This window comes from Somniosus microcephalus, chromosome 10, assembly GCF_052327205.1.
Source record: "Somniosus microcephalus isolate GS21.2 chromosome 10, FLI_Smic_1.0, whole genome shotgun sequence".
Lineage (NCBI taxonomy): Eukaryota > Metazoa > Chordata > Chondrichthyes > Squaliformes > Somniosidae > Somniosus > Somniosus microcephalus.
In genome coordinates this window covers 206674047-206695150 of record NC_140996.1, presented here as the reverse complement: position 1 = coordinate 206695150, position 21104 = coordinate 206674047, and the positions used below count along the sequence as shown (strand labels likewise).

The following is a 21104-nucleotide window of genomic DNA, read 5'->3' as shown; positions in this document are numbered from 1 at the left end:
ATAGCTGCAGGTGATGTTCAATCCCCATGATATAATTACTGCCTCTAGACATACTGACCTGGTGGTACACCGGCAATAAGTTTCCTATGGGTTTTTGAAACCTGGGTATGTGTGTCCTTCAAGCCATTGGAGGAAAGCGTTTCGTCGTCATACTCATTCATTAAAGCAAATGCATGAAATCTGTCGGGATATGGGTACGTGTACATTAACGAACATATTAACAAAGCCCGACACTAGAACCACAATGATAAGCATTTCAGGATCTGCTCATCTACATGGCTTTCACAGGTGGTTAACCAAGCAATAAACCAGAAATGGGGTCACATTAATCAGCTAAATAACTCCAAGCTGACTTGAAGCCTTTCTCAGACGAATGCGAGTAAATATGATTAGGGGCTGCTCTCCCCATTCATACCGGTTACCAAAATTCAGTAACAAATGCATTGCCAATAAGTCTGCTGATGGCTCAGTAAAGTTTTCCAATCAGTAACTGAGTCACACAGGTTCATTCCCTGGTCTGTGCTGAGTTAACTGGTCTCCGGGAAGAAGTGGGAGGGCTAGTAGGGGCGCTATCTCGGCACTCCTCAGTGAGGGAGTGGAAAGAAATTCCTCCCAGTCTTAATCACCAGCCAGTGACTCCTAAACTGGAGGTGTGTATGTGTTTGGGGTTTTTCAGGAAAAGTGGAACTCTCTGATTGTCTTTATTGTCTTTAGCAGTCAAACGGCCTGTCAACAATCACCATCAAGGCTCAGACTTGACTAAAAACCACTTGGATGGGATACCAGAGGGAAATCAGTAGTACTGTCCCTCCTGAAGGAATCGTCACCCTCGGGAGAGGAGAGGAATGGAGACATTGGTGAGTTAAAAAATGCTTCATATTGTTTTAATTTGTTCATGATGAAATCGGAAGAAGACCAGGTCCACATGGAAATCCTCCTGAACTGTAGAGATGGAGGTCTCACATTCTTAATTCATTGCACAACTTCTCAAATTGAGGTCTGATTCTCAAAGGACCAGGGACTGGGGTCATACATAACAAAACATGGAAAAGGAAAAGGGGGGGAAAAAAGAGGTACGGAGAAACAGGAAAAGGACAGAAAAAATTTGAAGAGGCCAGAAAATTACAGTACAGGAAAGAACAGGGATAAATCGAACTAGGGAAACAAAATCTGGGATAGGAGTTGATTCCAGGCCAAACTGATGGCATGAAAGTCTGTTTTCAGCTAGTTGAGTCCACAGCACAAAATGTGGCAGAAATTTGATTAGGAGCGCTCAACAGAGCACGAGTCTGGAAGCGCACAGCAACAATCGGGCACTTCAGCCAACACAGCCTGATCAGGGCCTGGCCAATTTGAAATCAGGAAGTACTTTTTATGCAAAGGCTATTGGAAATCTGGAACTCTCTCCCCCAAAAGGCTGTGGTCAATTGAGATCTTTGATCAATAGATTGTTCCTGAGTAAAGGATATGGAGCAAAGGCGGGTAAATGGAGATGAGGTACAGATCAGCCATGATCTAACTGAATGGTGGAACAGGCTCGAGGGACTGAATGGCCTACCCCTGTTCATAGGTTCCTAATTTCAGCTGGTGCCAATTTCCACAAGTAAGTGCAGGAGGGGAGGGAGGCGATTGAGAAGGGGGGCTGGCAGCAGCCCACAGTAGTTTTGTGGAGCCAGGAGGAGCAGGCCTTCTCCTTATGACTCCACAGAAAGAAAGATTTTGGAGTGATTTTTTGAGCGGCCTCCTTAAACAGACCATGGGCTGGATTTTCCCGGATCCCACCCGCACACTGCAGGGGTACCCGGGAGGTCGGGTTTCCCGGCACGCTGTGGAATTTTAACTTCAGAGCGTACGATGTCAGGGAGGGGTTCCCCGCCCAGAAGTCAGCCTGTGTGACAGGCTGGCTTCCAGTCATGCGGGGAACTCGGAGAAGGAGGCCGCAGCAAAAGGTAAGTGCTGGGCCCAGGATGGTTGGGCGGGGGTCCGATCCCCTGTGCGGGGGTGGGGGGGGGGGGCTCAGATCCCCCAGAGGGGAGGGGGTGTTCCAGGCCCGGGGCATGGTCTGATCCATTCCCAGGGTGGGGGCGGGGGTTCCGATCCCCGACTCTGGGGCCATCGCAATCCGGGGGGTGGGGGTGGGGGTGGAGGTTGTTCCAGGCCTGGGGAGGGGGGGTCCGATCCCCGACCCCGGGGAGGGCCAGGCTGATGGTGGGGGAGTTTGGGGGGCCGGGAGGAAGCACTCCAGCTCCTCCCGGCCCACAAGCATTGCTCGCCAAGGCTGAGGCCACCTCGTTGCAGCCACTGGGAATCCCGAGCCCCAGGATCCCCGGCCGCATGCAGTAAAACCTGCAAAGCAGGTTAAAGCAGATGCTTCAGGCCTCATTATTATAATATATAAATTGCCAACCCGCCCCCTGGCTGCGGGTTTGCAGCCCACCCCTTCTGAGTGAAAGGTGAAAGTGGGTGGGTTGGAGGCGGGTTGGGGTCGGGGTCGGGGTTCACTTTTTTTCAACTTTCACCTCCCCCCACCCCACCCCTCGCACGCCTCCAACCCACCCGCTCTTACCTCAGAAAATTCCGGCCCATTGGTTAGGCAGCTTAAGATCCGGAAACGAGTCTAAACGGAAATGGGCGCAGAAGCCTCATTTTAATATTGAAAAGAGGACTGCGTTCATTTCAGGCGGCTGCCAGGGGTGCCTTTTAAAAAAAAAAGCCATCTCTCTAACAGTGACCTGAACCCCATGCAGATCGGGCGCAGGCCCCAGCCCTGCTAAATTGGTTATTGTTGCGTCCATTTCACGCCTGGAAAATGGGCGCAACGATGTTGAATTTAGATCCCAATTGCTTATAATTCGGCACAAAAAAATGGTAATTCAGTCAACAGCTATGTGGCCACTAGTCTAATAGGAAGTGCTCTTCTGGTGTTGAGTTGGCGACTTAAGTGCTGTGATAGAGTGAAGAGAGTGTTACCTGGGATTGGCTGATGGTGACACTAAGGGGCTGAAATTATTCTATGCACTATTGTAACAAAATCATTAAGCCATTTCAACTCTGATGACAAAGATGTTTTCCATTTCCCTCCTGCTGACATACTTACCTGATGAAAGAACAAGAGAGACCAAAAGATTCCTTTTTTAATCAACAAAATGGAGTGTCCCAAAATTATAACGTGGAAGTGTGGAATAACCCGACTTGCGTTAGGTTGGAGCAAGCTGTTTACAATGAAAATGGGTTCAATCTCTTCAAATGGACTGAAATATTTTCCAAAGGTTGGCAGCAATGTTAAATGGATTAACCTATCCTCTGGCTTTAGGGCTTTTTCCTGACTACAAAAAGTACAATTTTTCATCTGCTGAATAAAAGGAAAAGAAATACTCACCAAAATGACACAAGTACCATTTAACATTTTAAAAAGTTCATAAGATGGGTTTGTGTACTAAATAATAGCTCCTAAACTCCAGGCCATAAGCAGACTGCACATCAAGATAATTACTCCGAAATCCCAGGCCTGAAGTAGATAATGTCATAGCATTACCAGTTATCTTAAGTGAAAATGTGATTTGTCACTCGTTATATCTCAAATTGGAATTAATTAAAAAATGTACCAGTAACTTTTTTATTTCATGGCACTCGTTAAATGATAGCTATTTTGCATCAGTTGGCAACACATTCAGCTGAGTATTTAACTGTTTGGTGCAGTAATGTATCATAGGCCTTGGCCCTTCACGAAGGCCTCTCATTTTAAAAACAGAAATCTAAAGTTCCTGCCCAAGGATTCCTGAGACTTGGACATGCATGCTTTATTTGGGGGATCTTGGTCAGTTGTGATTCAGGTAACTGTATGAAAGATAATCTTGGAGAACACTGTTGGTTGTCTCCTCCGTCTACAAATCGCAGAGCTACACTGATGATGGTCTTGGGAAAGTACATAACCCAGAATGCCCCACCATGCCAAAAGAACGAAGGTTAAGGGGAAAATGGGAAGAAGTAATAAAGGATATGGCCGTTCTTTCTACAGTTTAATTAACCTGTAACTCGGGAAACCCCTGGGTGTGAGTGAATTAGGATGGTCTGTGAATGAAAGAACATTGATTCATTGTCGCTGAGGAGACATTACTTATGGTAGGACATTGATGCATCAAAAACTGAATTCTGGAGCTGCACATTCTGCTACTAAACATTTAGGGCTGGATTTTTCCAACCTCGGCGGGTCCGGGGTGGGCGATGTCCATGGCGTGTGGGGACTAACGTGATTTTCAGTTGATTGGGCTTGTTAAGCCCGCTCTGCGAGGTTCCCGGCCAATTAATATGAAACGGGTTTGATGACGCGTCATCAGCCAGTTTCCTTAAAGGGACCGTGGCCACATTCATTTTGACAGTTGTGCTGTCAGTGTTCTACAGCATTGAGGTGCTGCAAACACTGACAAGCACTGCACAGAGATGCACGGCTGCACCCAGGCTCTCCCATGACTCCCTCCATATGCTTATGGAGGGAGTCACAGCACGCAGGGAGGTTCTCTTCCCTTCCAATGGGCAGAAGAAACCTCCCCAGGAGATCAATGCAGCCTGGTTGCACATTGCACAGGAGGACACAAGCAGGGATGTTGTCGGGAGGACCAGGCTGCAGTGGCGCAAACCTTTCAATGATCTCAGTAGATCATGAAACGTTGCTGCAAAGCCACACTCAATCTCAACCTCCTGTGCCACTCATCACATCCCCATCACTCTGCCTTCCCTACCCTACTCCTGGACATCCTTACTCACACCAACTTACCTTACACCTCCACCCATCCCTCCCTATCTATGTTATCACTTCTCCATCTCACTAGCCACCCCTCACACTCGCCATCATCCTTGTCTAATCATTCAAACTAACAACACACAAGGGTAGGCAGTTGTGTCCTTTAGCCAATGTTCGTGTAAAGTTTCTGTTAATGTGTTGTCAAGCATTGAAATCTTTATTTTCAACACTTTGCCTTCTTGGACAGATTTGTGTGCACCTTTGGAAGTGTCTTAGTGAGTTCCAGTGAATGGTGATATATAACATCCCCCCCACCCCGCCCTCCCAATGGTGATGAGTGTGAAAGGAATGGTTTGGACATTGTCGGGATGCTTTATGCTGCTGGTGTGGGGTGGTGCCAACCTGGCGCATCATGTGGCAGCCAGGGTGTACAGTGTTAAATGAAGTAAATCTGGACATGGTGAGGCCATCGCTGGCGTCCCGGGCAGCAATGTGCATAGGTGATGATGCCCTGTGTCCTGTGCAGCATCAGTTGATTGCAGAGAAGGTTGGTGTAGATGTTGGTGCTGCTGGTGTTGGGGCTGATCGTGTTGGGATTCTGAGAACCAAGGTGAGATTTTTTTCAAGGGCACCGATGTTGATGGAATAGATGGCAGATGAAGTTGAGATGACAGAAGCGATCTGTCGATGGTGACAGAGATTGTTCCAATGAGCTGACAATGGATAGAGAGTTTGCTCCAAACACTTGCTAGCTGCATAAAGCTCAATGTCTTCCAAATGCAATAAGCATCTGCTTCTAACCTTGGAAAGTGAAGACCTATGAAATGGGAACTTTCATAGAACATTTGCAGCTGTCAGGTTAGTAAATCATTCCATGCTGACACAACACCCGACCTACTTACCTGACGTGATCCTCCTGTGCCGGGAAGCTCGTAGAAAAGCTGGTAAAATGGTAAGTACATGCCAATATCCTGCTTAACTACCTTTTAACAAGCTTTTAAGTATCTAAATTGGCTGACCTGCCACTTGGTGTCGGGTCTGTTCAGGGATGACAGACCCAACACTTGGGAAACTGACAAGGAGGTGGGTTTACAGCGGGATACTGACACGCTATCAATCTTTTTGATTTTGACAGCGGACCCGCCTTCCGAACCCGCCCTCTGCGCGCTGGCAAAATTCCAGCCTTAGTGTTATTTCACACATGAATTGTCAGTATCTGACATTTAACATGTTAAAAAAAAATCAGAAATGAGGCTTCTATTAATGTTCCAATGCTCAATAAAGCCAAAAATTATCAAGTAGGATTTATCCATTGTCTCACGTGCTGCTGTACCTTCCTGCAGTAAAATGAGCTAATTCTTTCAGAAACCGAATTGTTGCTTCCTCCTTGGCGTTGAACGATATCGTGTGGACTGAGCACGGGCTCTTGGCCAACTTCTGACGCAGAAGCTCCCTCATCGCCTCGGGACCATCACCAGCAGCGAAAAAGTAAACGGCTTCAATCTGAAAAAAAAAACAACAGTAGAAATATTGCACGGATTCTTCTTATGAATAAACACAGGGGAATAGTGGAATAACCAATTTATTCTAGGAGCAAAGGAAAGTCACCTTCATGATTCACGTGTGACTCTGTCTCTCATGAATTACGAGGAAAGACAGTTCGCACCTAAGAAAAGTGGTTCTTTCACTGTTCCCCATTATGCATTCTTCCTGTAACTATGTACTGACTTTATCTAATAAAAATTCCTTGTCTGATCAAAGTTACGCCAATTATGTAGGCACAGCACATCACATGACAGGAGCGGCCATCGGGAAATTTTATGATGGTGCCTAAATGCCCATATAGGCTCCTAATGTGCAAAGCCATGTGCCGAGAGCACTAATTCATAAAATCTGCTCCACAATAATGTGGGCTGTATAATTTGTTCCTGCATTTTTCCAATCAAAAATATAAAGTTAACTGCATTTCTTTTTCAATGTTGTTTTGTGTTTCATTAATCTATGCTGGCATCACTGGTAATAGAAATAAATGTCCTAAATCTAAAATAATCAATTTTTTTTGTTCTTTTACAGCTTATCGGCTATGTGGTTAAGATCGAGGTTTTTCGAACACTTCAATGAAATTGTTAAATTTCGGCTAATATCTACTTCCGCTGTAAGATGTTTTTATCAATTGGCATTTGATAGGGCCTACTAATATAGTTTTGAATGTTAATGGCCCGCCCAAATGAACCAAGTCTCACAGTTTTATCACTCGTTGCTCGTAACACAGCCTCCACTGAACTTGTCTTGCTAGTAGCTGGCATATGGCGAAGATTCCTTATCCAATCGATTGCTGAGACTATTGTCTGTGCAGTAACGGGGACAGCTTTGTCCTGCCATATAACCATTTCTTCAGCGGCCCTATAGATCATTAGCAACAAGAAAACATAGATTAACTACTGAATTAACATATGGTTCAGCATGTACAGGGGTCAAAATATATTCCATGTGCCTCACCTGTGAACACGTTTTTACTTTGTACTTCCATTCATTCATTATCTGAACACAACCTTAAACAACTCAGATTCTATAGAACCAACTTTAAACTCCCGCACCCGACGGGAATGTGGCAGACGAGGGGTTAACAGCGGGGCTGCGTTCTTACCTCCACCTTCACGCCGTTCTACCACCCGTCGCCATTTTAACTCCTGGGTTTCCAGAGGCATCAGAAGTGCTCGCCAGAGGCAGGCGAGAGCCTCAAATATACAAAAGGCGGGGGTCCTATGATGCAGTTCGAACTCCAACGCCATTTTAACTTGTGATTGCGTAAGTCACGCTGATTGTCAGAGCTGCCAGTGAAACCTGGCAGCCAGCAAGAGTGTGGCCAGAAGAGGCCCAGCTAAAGAAGCAAAATAAATTTTTTATATGGTTTCCTCGTGGCCCAGGAGGAGCAGGAGTGCTTCCTCGCCCACAAGGAAATCTTGGGTTTCATTCCCCCAACCGCGATCCCCTCCAAACCGCCCGCCACTCTTTCACCTCCCACCCCTGCAACACTCACCTTAATGCCGGGGACTGTTCCCTTGGGATCCCGGTGCAAAATCCCACTCCCACTCACGGGCCACCTAGTGATTCCCATGCAGTTAGGGCGAGAGTCGGCCCTGGAACATGGTAATGAGGCCCAGGAGTTAAACTGTTCCGGGCCTCATGTTGGCGTCGTCATGGGGACTTCTCACCCACCCGGAGTTAAAATCGGGGGTTGTAAATTTGAATGTTCCTCACTTGCAGTGCCACTACTTTATTTTCAGTATTTGTCGCACTAACCATCATTAAGCAGCAGTTTCAAACAAAGGATGACTGTACTTGATAAATATTCTGAAGGCTTCTGCCTCATTTGTTCCATATGTGCTGCTGCTCATCCATTTCTAACTTTTATCTTTTATTGTCTGTCAGTAATTTGTTCCACTTCCTATCAAGTAAACTTCATCCGTCTGTAACAAGGCTGAGTGATTGAACAAGATGTGAAGACCAGCAAAATTCATCACGTTACTAAACTGTCCTTTACCGTGCAAAGGAGCAATGGCAATACACATACATTGAATCGTAAAGCAATGTATTGGGTCAATTGCCAGTAAAAGATCAGCCATTCTCAACTCGGGCAAAACAAGTAGAAATTCATAAATGTCAGAAAAATGAAACCACAAGCATACAGCGCAACAGACCATGAATGCCACCCAGTTAACTCAGTCATTTGGTAGCACTCTCACATCTCAGTCAGAAGCTTATGGGTTTAAGCCCTCTCCAGGACTTGAGCACATAATCTAGGCTGACACTTCAATGTAGTACGATAGCAAAATACTGCGGATGCTGGAAATCCGAAATAACAACAGAAAATGCTGGAAAAACTCAGCAGGTCAGCCAACATCCGTGGAGAGAAATTTGAGTTGACGTTTCGGGTCGAAACCCTTCTTCAAAACTGGAAAGAAAAGAAAATAGATCGAAGGCAAGGCTGCAATCGAACAAAAGAGACAATAAAAGGTATTCGAAGCCAGACGAGATGGTAATAGGCCCGTGGAGACAAAGGCAGCTGAGATTAGGTGTGAAGTGTACTGGCAGGTAAGAGACAGCTGCCAGGTGAGAGAGAGAAACAAAAGGAAAGGAGGGGGGGGGGGGAAAGGAGGACCCAAAACAAAGGGGTGGAAAAAATTATAAGTAAAAAAGTAATAGGGGCCGAGGTTATGATCTGAAATTGTTGAACTCGATATTGAGTCCGGAAGGCTGCAAAGTGCCTAGTCGGAAGATGAGTTGCTGTTCCTCGAGTTTACGTTGAGCTTCCGTGGAACAATACAAGAGGCCAAGGACGGTGAGGTCCGAGTGGGAATGGAGCGGTGAATTAAAGTGACAGGCGACCGGAAGCTCGGGGTCACCCTTACGGACTGAACGGAGGTGTTCCGCAAAGCGGTCACCCAATCTGCGTTTGGTCTCCCCAATGTAGAGGAGACCGCATCGTGAGCAGCGAATACAGTATACAGGTACTATATTGCAAGAAGTACTGAGGGAGTGCCACATTCTTGAGGGCTTCCTTTGGATGCGGTATTAAACTGAGGCCCCATCTGCCTCTTCGGGTGGACATAAAAAATACCAAGGCAGTCGTCAAAGAAGACACCCTCCCAGTGCCTGGCCAATATCCCTGCCTCAAACAGATTACCTGGTGATTCAAATCCTTTGCTGTGTGTGGGATCTTGCTCCATGCAAAATGACATCATTTGTCTACTTAACAGGAACTGTATTTCAAAGTAATTCACTGTATGTGAAATACTTTGGAATGTTTCTAAAGAGACGTGATAAGATACAATATAAATGCAAATCTTTCATCCTTTTTTCCGTTAAATATAGAGGACACAGCATATTGTATTGCTTTACAATTCAATGTATGTACAGTGTCATTGCTCTTCTGCATGGTAAAGGACACGGTAAAGGCAGATGACATAATTCTACTATAATAAACAAAAACACACGATGGAGAAAACATGTAGTACAAACCACAACACATAGGCCTCATGCCCAATACGAGACTCCCAAAACAAGCGCTCTACTCGGAGCTCCAACACGGCAAGAGAGCCCCAGGTGGGCAGAGGAAACGCTTCAAGGACACCCTCAAAGTCTCCTTGAAAAAGTGCAACATCCCCACCGACACCTGGGAATCCCTGGCCCAAGACCGCACAAAGTGGAGGAGAAGCATCCGGGAGGGTGCCGAACACCTCAAGTCTCTTCGCCGGGAGCAAACGCAAACAGCGGAAGGAGTGCGCGTCAACCCAAGCACCCCACCCACCTGCCCCCTCAACAACCTGTGACAGAGACTGTAGGTCCCGCATTGGACTCATCAGTCACCTGAGAACTCATTTCTAGTGTGGAAGCAAGTCATCCTCGGTTCCGAGGGACTGCCTAAGAAGAAGATAGGCATCGACAAAATGAAATGAATACTTAACAAACATGATATTCAGACAAAAATATCCCAAAACAAACCAGAGGCACACTGTAAATACTCCCAACACAAACGATACTCACTGTGATTAATCCACCTCGAAATGTGATCTGGTGTTAAAGTTTGTGCTGATGCTCCTTTAACACCAAGGTTGTCACTTTCTGCTTGACAGCAAGTTGTTGTAAAAAAAACACTCAGGAAAAATCCTCTGTACTAAATTAAAGATGGCTCTCTCTGAAGATTACTAGGTTGTGTGCATTCTACATCTTGTTGCAAAAAAAACCATTTAATCCTGTATATATATTATATAGTTATAAAGTGGGTATATAGCAACCAATCAATGCAAACCAAGTCTTACAGATCAGGACCAGTTATATGGTAGATGCTCAATTGAATCTTTATCTAAAGAATGAGTTTTTTTTTAAACATGGGTATGCATTTTAAGTTAAGGAACTGTGTTAAAAATGTTCAGTTCTAAAGCAGAACTTGTATGTAATGAGTTAATGCGTGTTGTTATGCTGGGAGTTCAGGCTTTCAGCTATAGTTAATGTTATTTGTACAGAGATTTCTAGACTTGTATTTAAAGACTATGGCCTAGAAATTGGGTTTTGGCTTAGCCAGGGCTTTAGCGCCGGAAATTAGTGCCGGCGCTAAGTCCCCTGCGCGCGCCAAAAATTCAGTGGCGCCGCGCCCAAACGGCTGCCGGCGCTACTGAAGGGTCTTAGCGCCTGGAAAAGGGCGCTAACTGCCGTTTCGCGCCGCAATTCCGGCGCTGCGGCACCCGATGCGGTGCGGCAGGCTGGGGAAGTGCAGGCCTCCTCCTTCCGTTAAGGAGGAGCTGCCTGCACCCGGCCGCGGCCCGCACAAATCTCCTCAAAAATGAGCCCGGCACCTCGGACAAGTGCCGGGCTTGCATCTGTTCCGGGGGGGGGCGGGGGGGAGAAGTCCGGGGAGGGAGCTGCGGGCAGGCGGCCGGCGGGAAAGCGGCCGGCCGCCGCGCCTCCTTAAAGCGCCGGCGCAGACTCCGGCAGCACTCGTTTGCCGGAGTCTTAGTTGCGGCTGCCACTGGCGAGGCGGCCGCAACTGAATTTCGGCTTGGGGCCGGGTTACCACGGCAACCGGGACGCTGCGCACACCGATGACGTCATCGGTGCCGGCGCAGCGCTACCGGTCTACCGCCGCGGAAGGGCCCCAGGCAATTTAGGAACCGGCGCCAATTGCAGCGCTAGGCCCTCTAGCGCCGCAAAATCGGTGCTAAGGGCACTGAATTTCTAGGCCAATAAATAAAACATATTGGCCTAGAAATTCAGTGCCCTTAGCACCGATTTTGCGGCGCTAGAGGGCCTAGCGCTGCAATTGGCGCCGGTTCCTAAATTGCCTGGGGCCCTTCCGCGGCGGTAGACCGGTAGCGCTGCGCCGGCACCGATGACGTCATCGGTGTGCGCAGCGTCCCGGTTGCCGTGGTAACCCGGCCCCAAGCCGAAATTCAGTTGCGGCCGCCTCGCCAGTGGCAGCCGCAACTAAGACTCCGGCAAACGAGTGCTGCCGGAGTCTGCGCCGGCGCTTTAAGGAGGCGCGGCGGCCGGCCGCTTTCCCGCCGGCCGCCTGCCCGCAGCTCCCTCCCCGGACTTCTCCCCCCCGCCACCCCCGGAACAGATGCAAGCCCGGCACTTGTCCGAGGTGCCGGGCTCATTTTTGAGGAGATTTGCGCGGGCCGCGGCCGGGTGCAGGCAGCTCCTCCTTAACGGAAGGAGGAGGCCTGCACTTCCCCAGCCTGCCGCACCGCATCGGGTGCCGCAGCGCCGGAATTGCGGCGCGAAACGGCAGTTAGCGCCCTTTTCCAGGCGCTAAGACCCTTCAGTAGCGCCGGCAGCCATTTGGGCGCGGCGCCACTGAATTTTTGGCGCGCGCAGGGGACTTAGCGCCGGCACTAATTTCCGGCGCTAAAGCCCTGGCTAAGCCACAACCCAATTTCTAGGCCATAATCAATGGCTCCCTTGATACACAGGCAGGCAGAATGGATTAATCACCTGCTTTCCTAGATTAACATTTTTGAACATGACTTTCTGACAACATAAAGCTTGGGCTCAGGGTACCTGTCTACTTCTAAGGTTCAGTCCTTGCAAGGGCCACCTGCTCCCACGGCAGAAAGTGTTCCACGTCGAAGGATGAGGATTTCCTGATCTGGCAAGGGTGATGCGATAATAAAGGTAATGGGCTGGGGGAGTCTCCCAGAAGTTGACAGGAAGGAGGGAGATTTTTGCAGCAATGAAGGGTTGCAGAACAAGTGATGCCAAAATGTAAACTAAATCTGCTAGGGAGGGAGCATTCCTTAGCAAGAAATATAGTTAGTTGTACATAGGCAAAGCCCAAAAATAGACTGTGGAATTTTACAGTTCATAACTTCTAGTAAAATGACACAGCAATGCATACTTTTCCTTGCAATTAATAGGGTTCCTTATTAAGGTTTGTAGGAAGAAAGCCAGAGTTAAAACTCAATTTTGGATTTTATACTAATCAATTTTTAAAGACAGAAGTTTCTGTTATTTGAGAACTGTAATGTGCCACCATTAAAGGATTCCAGAAGGTCTTGTCTCTTTCTGTATTTGTGGCTTTTATTTTGATGATCCACCAGAACCCATGGAAACAAAAGGCAACCTGTCTGCTAGGTCAGTGGCCAATCATCCCATATAAGGGTGCATTTCCTGTAAAAGGCCTGTAAACTGACAGGTTTTGCAATATGCAGTTTCTTTTACACTGGTTAGATACTAGATGTGTCCACTCCATCAGCCTCATTAATAAATATGTCAAAAGCCTGAAAAGCAAAGTAGTGTTAGAGACATGGCTCGGCAGCACCGTTCACTACTTTATCTCTGGGACGTCAAAAGATAAATGAATAATAACTAATGCTGCAGTTTAGGTGATTGGCTGAATATTTCCTTACTGTTATTCAGATTAATGAATGTAGGTCATTTGAACAAGTTAAGTTCAGCACCATACATCGAGGGTTCATGTCCAGTATATTTCTACATTGATCATCCCCACCTTAATGTGCACCGGAGCCCTTAAAAAATGGAATATCCGGTCTTAATGGAGACTTGGAGATTAGGTCCAAGGCACATATTAATCATTCCTATAGGTTAAATGTACAGATTTATTTGGGAATAAGCTGGAATCTATAGAAAAGTTGAAAAATTCAGCTGGTTTAAAAGCGTCTTCTTTCACGAGCCTAGTTTTCAGCTTTTACAAAGTATTTACAGCACAGAAACAGGCCCTTCGGCCCAACAGCTCCATGCTGTACACGAGCCTCCTCCCACACCTCTCGCCTCTAACCCCATCAACATATCCTTCTATTCCTTTCTCCCTCATGCTTACCTAGCTTCCCCTTGAATTCACCTCAACTACTCCCCGTGATAGTGAGTTCCACATTCTAACCACTCTCTGGGTAAAGAAGTTTCCCCTGAATTCCCTATTGGATTTATTAGTGACTAACTCATATTTATGGCCCCTAGTTTTGATCTTGCCCGCAAGTTGAAAAATCTTCTCTACATCTACCCTATCAAACCCGTTCATAATCTGGAAGACCTTTATCAGGTCACACCTCTTTTCGAAAGAAAGACTTGCATTTATATAGCGCCTTTCATGACCATCAGACATCCCAAAGTGCTTTACAGCCAATGAAGTACTTTTAAGTGTAGCCACTGTTGTAATGTAGGAAACACAGCAACCAATTTGCGCACAGCAAGCTCCCACAAACAGCAATGTGATAATCACCAGATAATCTGTTGTTAATGTGATAATGACCAGATAATCTGTTGTTAATGTGATAATCACCAGATAATCTGTTGTTTTTTAGTGATGTTGATTGAGGGGTAAATATTGGGCAGTACACCGGGGATAACTCCCCTGCTCTTCTTCTAAATAGTGTCATGGGATCTTTTACGTCCACCTGAGAGAGCAGACGGGGCCTCGGTTTAACGTCTCATCCGAAAGACGGCACCTCTGACAGTGCAGCACTCCCTCAGCACTGCACTGGAGTGTCAGCCTAGATTTTTCTTGTGCTCAAAGTCCCTGGAGTGAGACTTGAACCCACAACCTTCTGAGTCAGAGGTGAGTGTGCTACCAACTGAGCCACAGCTGACACTCAAGAGCCCTACCCTGTTCAATCTTTCCTGATAGGTTTACTGGATACAGAACAAAAATTAATGGACTACTTTTAACAAGTTGGTTAGTTCGTTTGGATAAAATTCCTGGGTTCACCACTTTAGCAAAGCTGTTAGGACCTCCCCCTAACCCCGTGAACTTTGGCAGGGTCATCGGCGGAGGTCCCAGGAGGGCTCATCCTGGCGTAAGTGCTGGGATGCATCGCCCATGGGGATTTTCAGCCCCCCCCCAACCCCCCACCATCTCTAGTAAGCTGCTAACCTGCATATTGTTAAAACAGTGAATTGTGTTCATTATCATAGAATCATACAGCACAGAAGGAGGCCATTCAGCCCATCGTGCCTGTGCCGGCTCCTTGAAAGAGCTGTCCAATTAGTCCCACTCTCCTACCCTTTCCCCAGAGCCCTGGAGTTTTTTCCCCTTCAAGTATTTACCCAATAGCCTTTTGAAAGTTACTATTGAATCCACATCCATCATCCACCCTTTCAGGTAGTGCATTCCAAATCGTAACAACTCGCTGCATTACAACATTTTTCATCTCCCCTCTGTTTCTTTTGCCAATTACCTTAAATCTGTGTCCTCTGGTTACCGATCCGCCTGCCACTGGAAACAGATTCTCCCTATTTACTCTATCAAAACCATTCAGAATTTTGAGCACCTCTATCAAATCTCCCCATAATCTTCTCTGCTTTAAGGAAAACAATCCCAGCTTCTCCAGTCTCTCTAGATAACTGAAGTCCTTCATCCCTGGTATAATTCTAGTAAATCTCCTCTGCACCCTCTCCAAGGCCTTAACATCCTTCCTAAAGTGTGGTGCCCAGAATTGGACACAATGACCCGATCTTGACTGCAGCGAGTTTTCTGAGCGCTGGGGAGGAGTTGTGGTCCCCGCATGCTGTACAACGTGCATCTTTTTTTTCCAGCAGGTTCCCCGCCCAGGTTGACGGGCTTAGCTCCCTGTCAGGTGGGGAACACTTTGGAGGCAGCCCCAGCCCAGGAGCAGGTAGGGAGCCTGCTACTGTGGTAGTGATAGCGTGGAGGGGTGAGTCTGAATCTGTTGGGGGGCGGTCAGCAATCCTCTGAGGGGGGGATCAGCGATCCTGGAGCTGGGGGGTGGTTCGACGATCCTTGGGGAGGGGAGGGGGAAGCAAGTTCGCTTCGGGGGCCAGGGTGGGGGGAGCACTCCTCTTCCATGAAGCAGTCCTCACCTCCCTTTAGCTGCCGGGTTTCCCGAGGCCCAGGAAACCCCGCCAGCCAGTGTTAAACCTGGAAGATAGATCAAATGTGAGGCACGCAGCCTCATTATAATATTTAAATAACCAACCCGCCTCCTGGGAGCAGGTTGGCTGCCTGCCCCGTCCCCCCTCCGTTAAAGATGGAAGTGGATGGGTTGGAGGCAGGTTGGGTTTAGGTTTGAGATTTTTTTAATTTTTACATCCCACCCTACCCAAACCCACCCCTTTTTGGGCATTAAATTTCCCCCCAATATTCCAGCTGAGGCCGAATCAGTGATTTAATTATCTTGCTATTTTTTAATAATATGTAAAATGTGATGACAGCTGAAATGGGCACAATCCAATTCTACTTTCAGGGATAAGATTTTCCTAAATGAGGATTCACAGCCTGCTTTTAAGTGGAAAAAATTATATCCATGCTATTTATAAACTTTATAAGGACATTGCTTGTCATTTCAAGCCACTGCAAAATCTGTAGTCAATAATAAAATACTGAATAAAGTCACCAATGCAGAATCTCAAAAAAGACACAGTCGGGTCAATCAAATGACATTTTCCTCACCTAATAAGATTAACCTTTCTGATCAGTGCCACCTGCTCCTGGAGAACCATGCAAAGAGCATCGCGAGAAAGGTGAAACAGGCTCTCAGACATGGCGGCAAAGTCTAAAACGATAATGATGCAGCGTTCCTGAATTACACCAAAGAGCTGTTTGCTCCCACTGGTCAGCCACTCCAGCCGTTGCTGGTAGAATCTTATTGCCCTAGTCAGAGAGACGGCAAACTGCTGAAGCTGTTCGTTACTGGCCGTTAGCTGCAAAGGAGAAGACAAACACAAGGCAATTTTTGTCGATTATATCTCGAAATATTTGAAATTAAGCCATTTTGGCTCCTCTACAAAAATTGGTAGAAAAATGGTGAAATGCTACAAGTGTTAGAATGTTTAAATTAGGTCTGCAATAGTCTTGCATCATAGCTGTAACTTATGTATTGCTGGGGTGAGTATAGCACTGCAGCAGTATGCACCAGTGGTCCTGTTTATATCTGGTGTTGATATTTTCATTATTTGCTTCATATCTTCTATTTAATCACCTATGAGGAAAGAGAAAATAACTCCTTTTATATTTTTGTCAGGGGTAAGAGTCCAATGTTTAACTGGAATGAATATCCAACAATCCAATTTAATGGCATATAGTGTCATATTCCATCCAAGCAGCTAAATATTGTCTTTGGTTCACAGCCCTGGTTTAATGAAAGACGTGCTGCAGCATCAGCCAAAAACAGAAATACTTTGACAGATGGGAAAAATCAGGCAACTTAAAAAGACAGGAATGCTTATTTCCATGAAAAGCTCCTATTAAGCATGCCAAGGTATAAACCCAAGATAAGCTCCCTACTGCATGATTCTCAGATAGGCTCCAACATAAAAGGACACATCTGTTTCCAATACTGGGTCAGCTCCATCACCTCTCCTTTTGAGAAGGGCAGAGTTGCATGCCATGCCTCTGCATACAAGGCGAAACTGTCACCTACAATTGGGCGACGGGGTCCCCCTAAGTGCAAACCAGTGCAAATGGCATCCATCTAGGCATCAAGACTCCTCATATCAATATAGCCCTCATGAACAGAATGGGTTTGGAGTCAATTAACGTTCAGGTGGTATCTGGCCATAGAAACATTACTGCATGCAACAGTGGTCATTATCCAGGAACCAGCCATGATTTTTTTTTAAATTCGTTTATGGGATGTGGGCATGGCTGGCAAAGGCCAGCATTTATTGCCCATCCCTAATTGCTCTTGAGAAAGTGGTGGTGAGCCGCCTTCTTCAACTGCTGCAGTCCGTGTGGTGAAGGTACTCCCACAGTGCTGTTAGGTAGGGAGTTTGAGGATTTTGACCCAGCGACGATGAAGGATCGGCGATATACTTCTAAGTCAAGATGGTGTGTTCATTGTGTGGCATTCCATGCTGCCCACATTACTTGAAGAATAAATATTAGGTGGATGGCTCTTAGGAGAACAAGGCTATTGTTTCCATCCATAGTTGCTGACCCCACTGAAAAGCTTTTAAGAACAGAGAAGCACCTCAGCCTGAAAACCCCAGCAACTGTTTGAAGTTCTTCAGCTGCTGCTCCACCGTTAAGAAAAGTGTGTCATGCAGTTTTGGCATAATGAAAGAGTATCTGTAAAAGGGCAATGGTTTTGCACAATGCTTCAAATGGTGCATCCAAGAGATTGCAGCAGTTCCCAACTCAAATCTGTGCCATGCTTGATAGGTCCCACAAAAAATGTGTGCAGAAGGTAGCACCACACTCGTCTTCACCTTCCTTCTGGTATCAACACACTTCTTCATTTTCAGCCAGGTTCAAGGAACTGGGTGGCTGCACTGATTTGGTCAATAGCCTCCTTCCATGCAGCTGACACCTATACACCAAAAAGGCCCACTTAAGACAAACAGAAATCCTGTCGGAGGGAAGAGCAGAATTTCTTCAAGGTGGGCATTCTGTTACATCTCCACCTTCTTCCAGTTCTGACGAAAGGTCTTTGACCTGAAACATTAACTCTGTTTCTCTCTCCACCGATGCTGCCTGACCTGCTGAGTGTTTCCAGCATTTTCTGTTTTTATTTATGATAGATAATGGTGTATGAATATAAAAGAAGAAAAGTGCAAACAGGGATTTACAAAAAGAATTACTCATCTTACTGTATTTTGATGCAGTTATTCACATACTTACATTGTAAATACTACCATCTTTTCTCATGAATTGATGAAACAAGCCTTCACCGTAACATGATGACACAGACTTTCGCAATCCACAGTCAAAATCTGTAACACAAAATAAATGAGATTACCAAGAGAAAATTATTCATGTGTCTCAACTCCTGACTCCCCAAAGCCTTTCTACCATCTACAAGGCACAAGTCAGGAGTATGATGGAATACTCTCCACTTGCCTGGATGAGTGCAGCTCCAACAACACTCAAGAAGCTCGACACCATCCAGGACAAAGCAGCCTGCTTGATTGGCACCCCATCCACCACCTTAAACATTCACTCCCTCCACCACCGGCGTACCGTGGCTGCAGTGTGTACCATCTACAAGATACACTGCAGCAACTCGCCATGGCTTCTTCGGCAGCACCTCCCAAACCTTCGACCTCTTCCACCTAGAAGGACAAGGGCAGCAGGCGCATGGGAATACCACCACCTCCAAGTTCGCCTCCAAGTCACACACCATCCTGACTTAGAAGTATATCGCCGATCCTTCATCATCGCTGGGTCAAAATCCTGTAACTCCCTCCCTAACAGCACTGTGGGATTACCATCACCACACAGACTGCAACGCCCACATCCCATGAATGAATAAAAAAAGAGAGGCAGGATTGCCTAGTGCAGGGCTAGAGGCACTGGCCCTGCAATTCTGGCAGTCTCACTCTGCCAGCGGAAATGTTGCAGAGCGAAACTCCCGATCGCCCATGGAGGAAGACATCAACACCATCCCATCATTGGCATGTTGGGGGTGGAAGGCTTATGTCTGTTAGAGTGTTTCAGAGTCAGCCACCCCCCAAACTGCCAGCAGAAGTCAGAGCGCCATTATGCCACTCCATTAGAGGAAGACTGAGGCCTGGTAGGGGTAAAAACAAAGGTCCAATATTATTTGATCAGCTCCTAAGGAAGCCAAGTGCTGCCATAATAAAGATAATCAATCCTTCCAAAATATGACCTTTATTATGGCAGCATTTGGCTTCCTTAGGTGCCAGCTGTGGCTCAGTTGGTAGCGCCCACACCTCTGAGTCAGAAGGTTGTGGGTTCAAGTCCCACTCCAGAGACTTAAGCACAAAAATCTAGGCTATCACTCCAGTACAGTACTGAGGGAGCGCTGCACTGTCAGAGGTGCTGTCTTTTAGATGAGACGTTAAACCAAGGCCCCGTCTGCTCTTTCAGGTGGACGTAAAAGATCCCATGGCACTATTTCGAAGAAGAGTAAGGGAGTGATCCCCAGTGTCCAGGCCAATATTTATCCCTCTATCAACATCACTAAAACAGATTATCTGGTCATTATCACACTGATGCTTGTGGGAGCTTGCTGTGTGCAAACTGGCTGCCACGTTTCCTACATTACAACAGTGACTACACTTCAAAAGTACTTCATTGGCTGTAAAGCGCTTTGGGACATCCGGTGGTTGTGAAAGGCGCTATATAAATGCATGTCTTTATTTATTATTTGGGGGCCATTTCTGGACCTTTAGCACAACTTTATTAAACTCTCAGCTCGTACAAGAGCCTATTGGGAAGAATTAACGCGATACCCTCTCGACAAAAGCCCTTGATGTGGGTAGGGGTGGGGGCAGAAGACTCACCTTCCCCCCTCCCCCTCCCAGTGGAATTTAGGGCTGAAGCTAAACTGGGTGGAAACCCAGAAGAACAGTGCTCTTTTCCACATACCAGTCCCCCCTCTCCCACCGGTCCCCCAACAAGCTGTACGCCCATTCCCCACCCTCTCCAGCCCTAGGAATAGAATGTTCTCTATTTTCTTTCATTCTAAGTATGAAATATAAGCAGTACAGTCAAAAGGAATAGAAATATTTTCAAAGCAGATATCATGCCATAAACTAATTCCGCACATCAACAACTTCATTTAGTGGCTGCAAATGTCAACGCCCTGCATTCTTTAAAGTGACATGGCAGGTGACTGATCAAGTGACAGCTGTGCAAAAATGAGCTAGTATCATTCGACAAACAATGCAATAAATGTTACCTTCCCTATGTTTAAATCCAATCTGCGACAGGATCTGAGGCAGGGTCAGCCTGTTTCTCTTGAGCCCATGAAGCCAAAGCCATTTTGATGAAGAAAGGAGAGCCCGTACGTCAAGCTCAAAATGTGAATGCTTCTCGTGGATTTTCATCATTTTCAATTGCTTGTGGTTGAACTTGTTAAAATCATACAAATTAGTCTCTGCTGACTTATCTCTGTGCTTCAAATCAAACATCATTTCTGCGAATACAATATATTTCAATTAATGGCTTATAAACATGTCAACTACGTAAGAATTTGCATTAACTTTTAGAAGTTTGTGGTACATTTTATGCAGCAAAATATGCCATGAGTCAAATGTTGTACTCTATGCCAATAATACTGCAGAGCACGAAGACATTTTCTTAGGTTCTGTGCATTCCTCAAATTCTATTTTATAAAATTTTGTAGTTACTGCAGAAAAGATTGGTTGCAAAAAATTTTACTTACTAACTTTTTCCAAATTTACGACGGAAACAAATACAGCTTTATAGTTGTGGCACTTGTGGTGCAGGACAAAATGTAACCTCATTTCAATCATTTTTTTTTCATTATTCATTCGCAGGATGTGGGCGTCGCTGGCAAGGCCAGCATTTATTGCCCATCCCCAGTTGCCCTTGAGAAGGTGGTGGTGCGCCGCCTTCTTGAACCGCTGCAGTCCGTGTGGTGAAGGTACTCCCACAGTGCTGCTAGGGAGGGAGTTCCAGGAT

General features: G+C 46.3%; 1 protein-coding gene across 1 annotated transcript in view; it reads right to left on the bottom strand.

Annotated features, from left to right (window-relative positions):
• LOC147112042 (von Willebrand factor A domain-containing protein 3B-like) overlaps window positions 1-20664 on the bottom strand; it is a 332584-nt gene extending 311920 nt beyond the window's left edge. Inside the window, 6 exon segments of the mRNA XM_085999537.1 lie at window positions 59-180; window positions 6075-6244; window positions 6985-7144; window positions 16167-16417; window positions 18336-18427; window positions 20359-20664. Of these exon segments, the coding sequence (XP_085855663.1) occupies window positions 59-180; window positions 6075-6244; window positions 6985-7144; window positions 16167-16417; window positions 18336-18427; window positions 20359-20593 (1030 nt within the window). The 5' untranslated portion in view covers window positions 20594-20664.
• Between the last annotated feature and the right edge of the window lie 440 nt (window positions 20665-21104).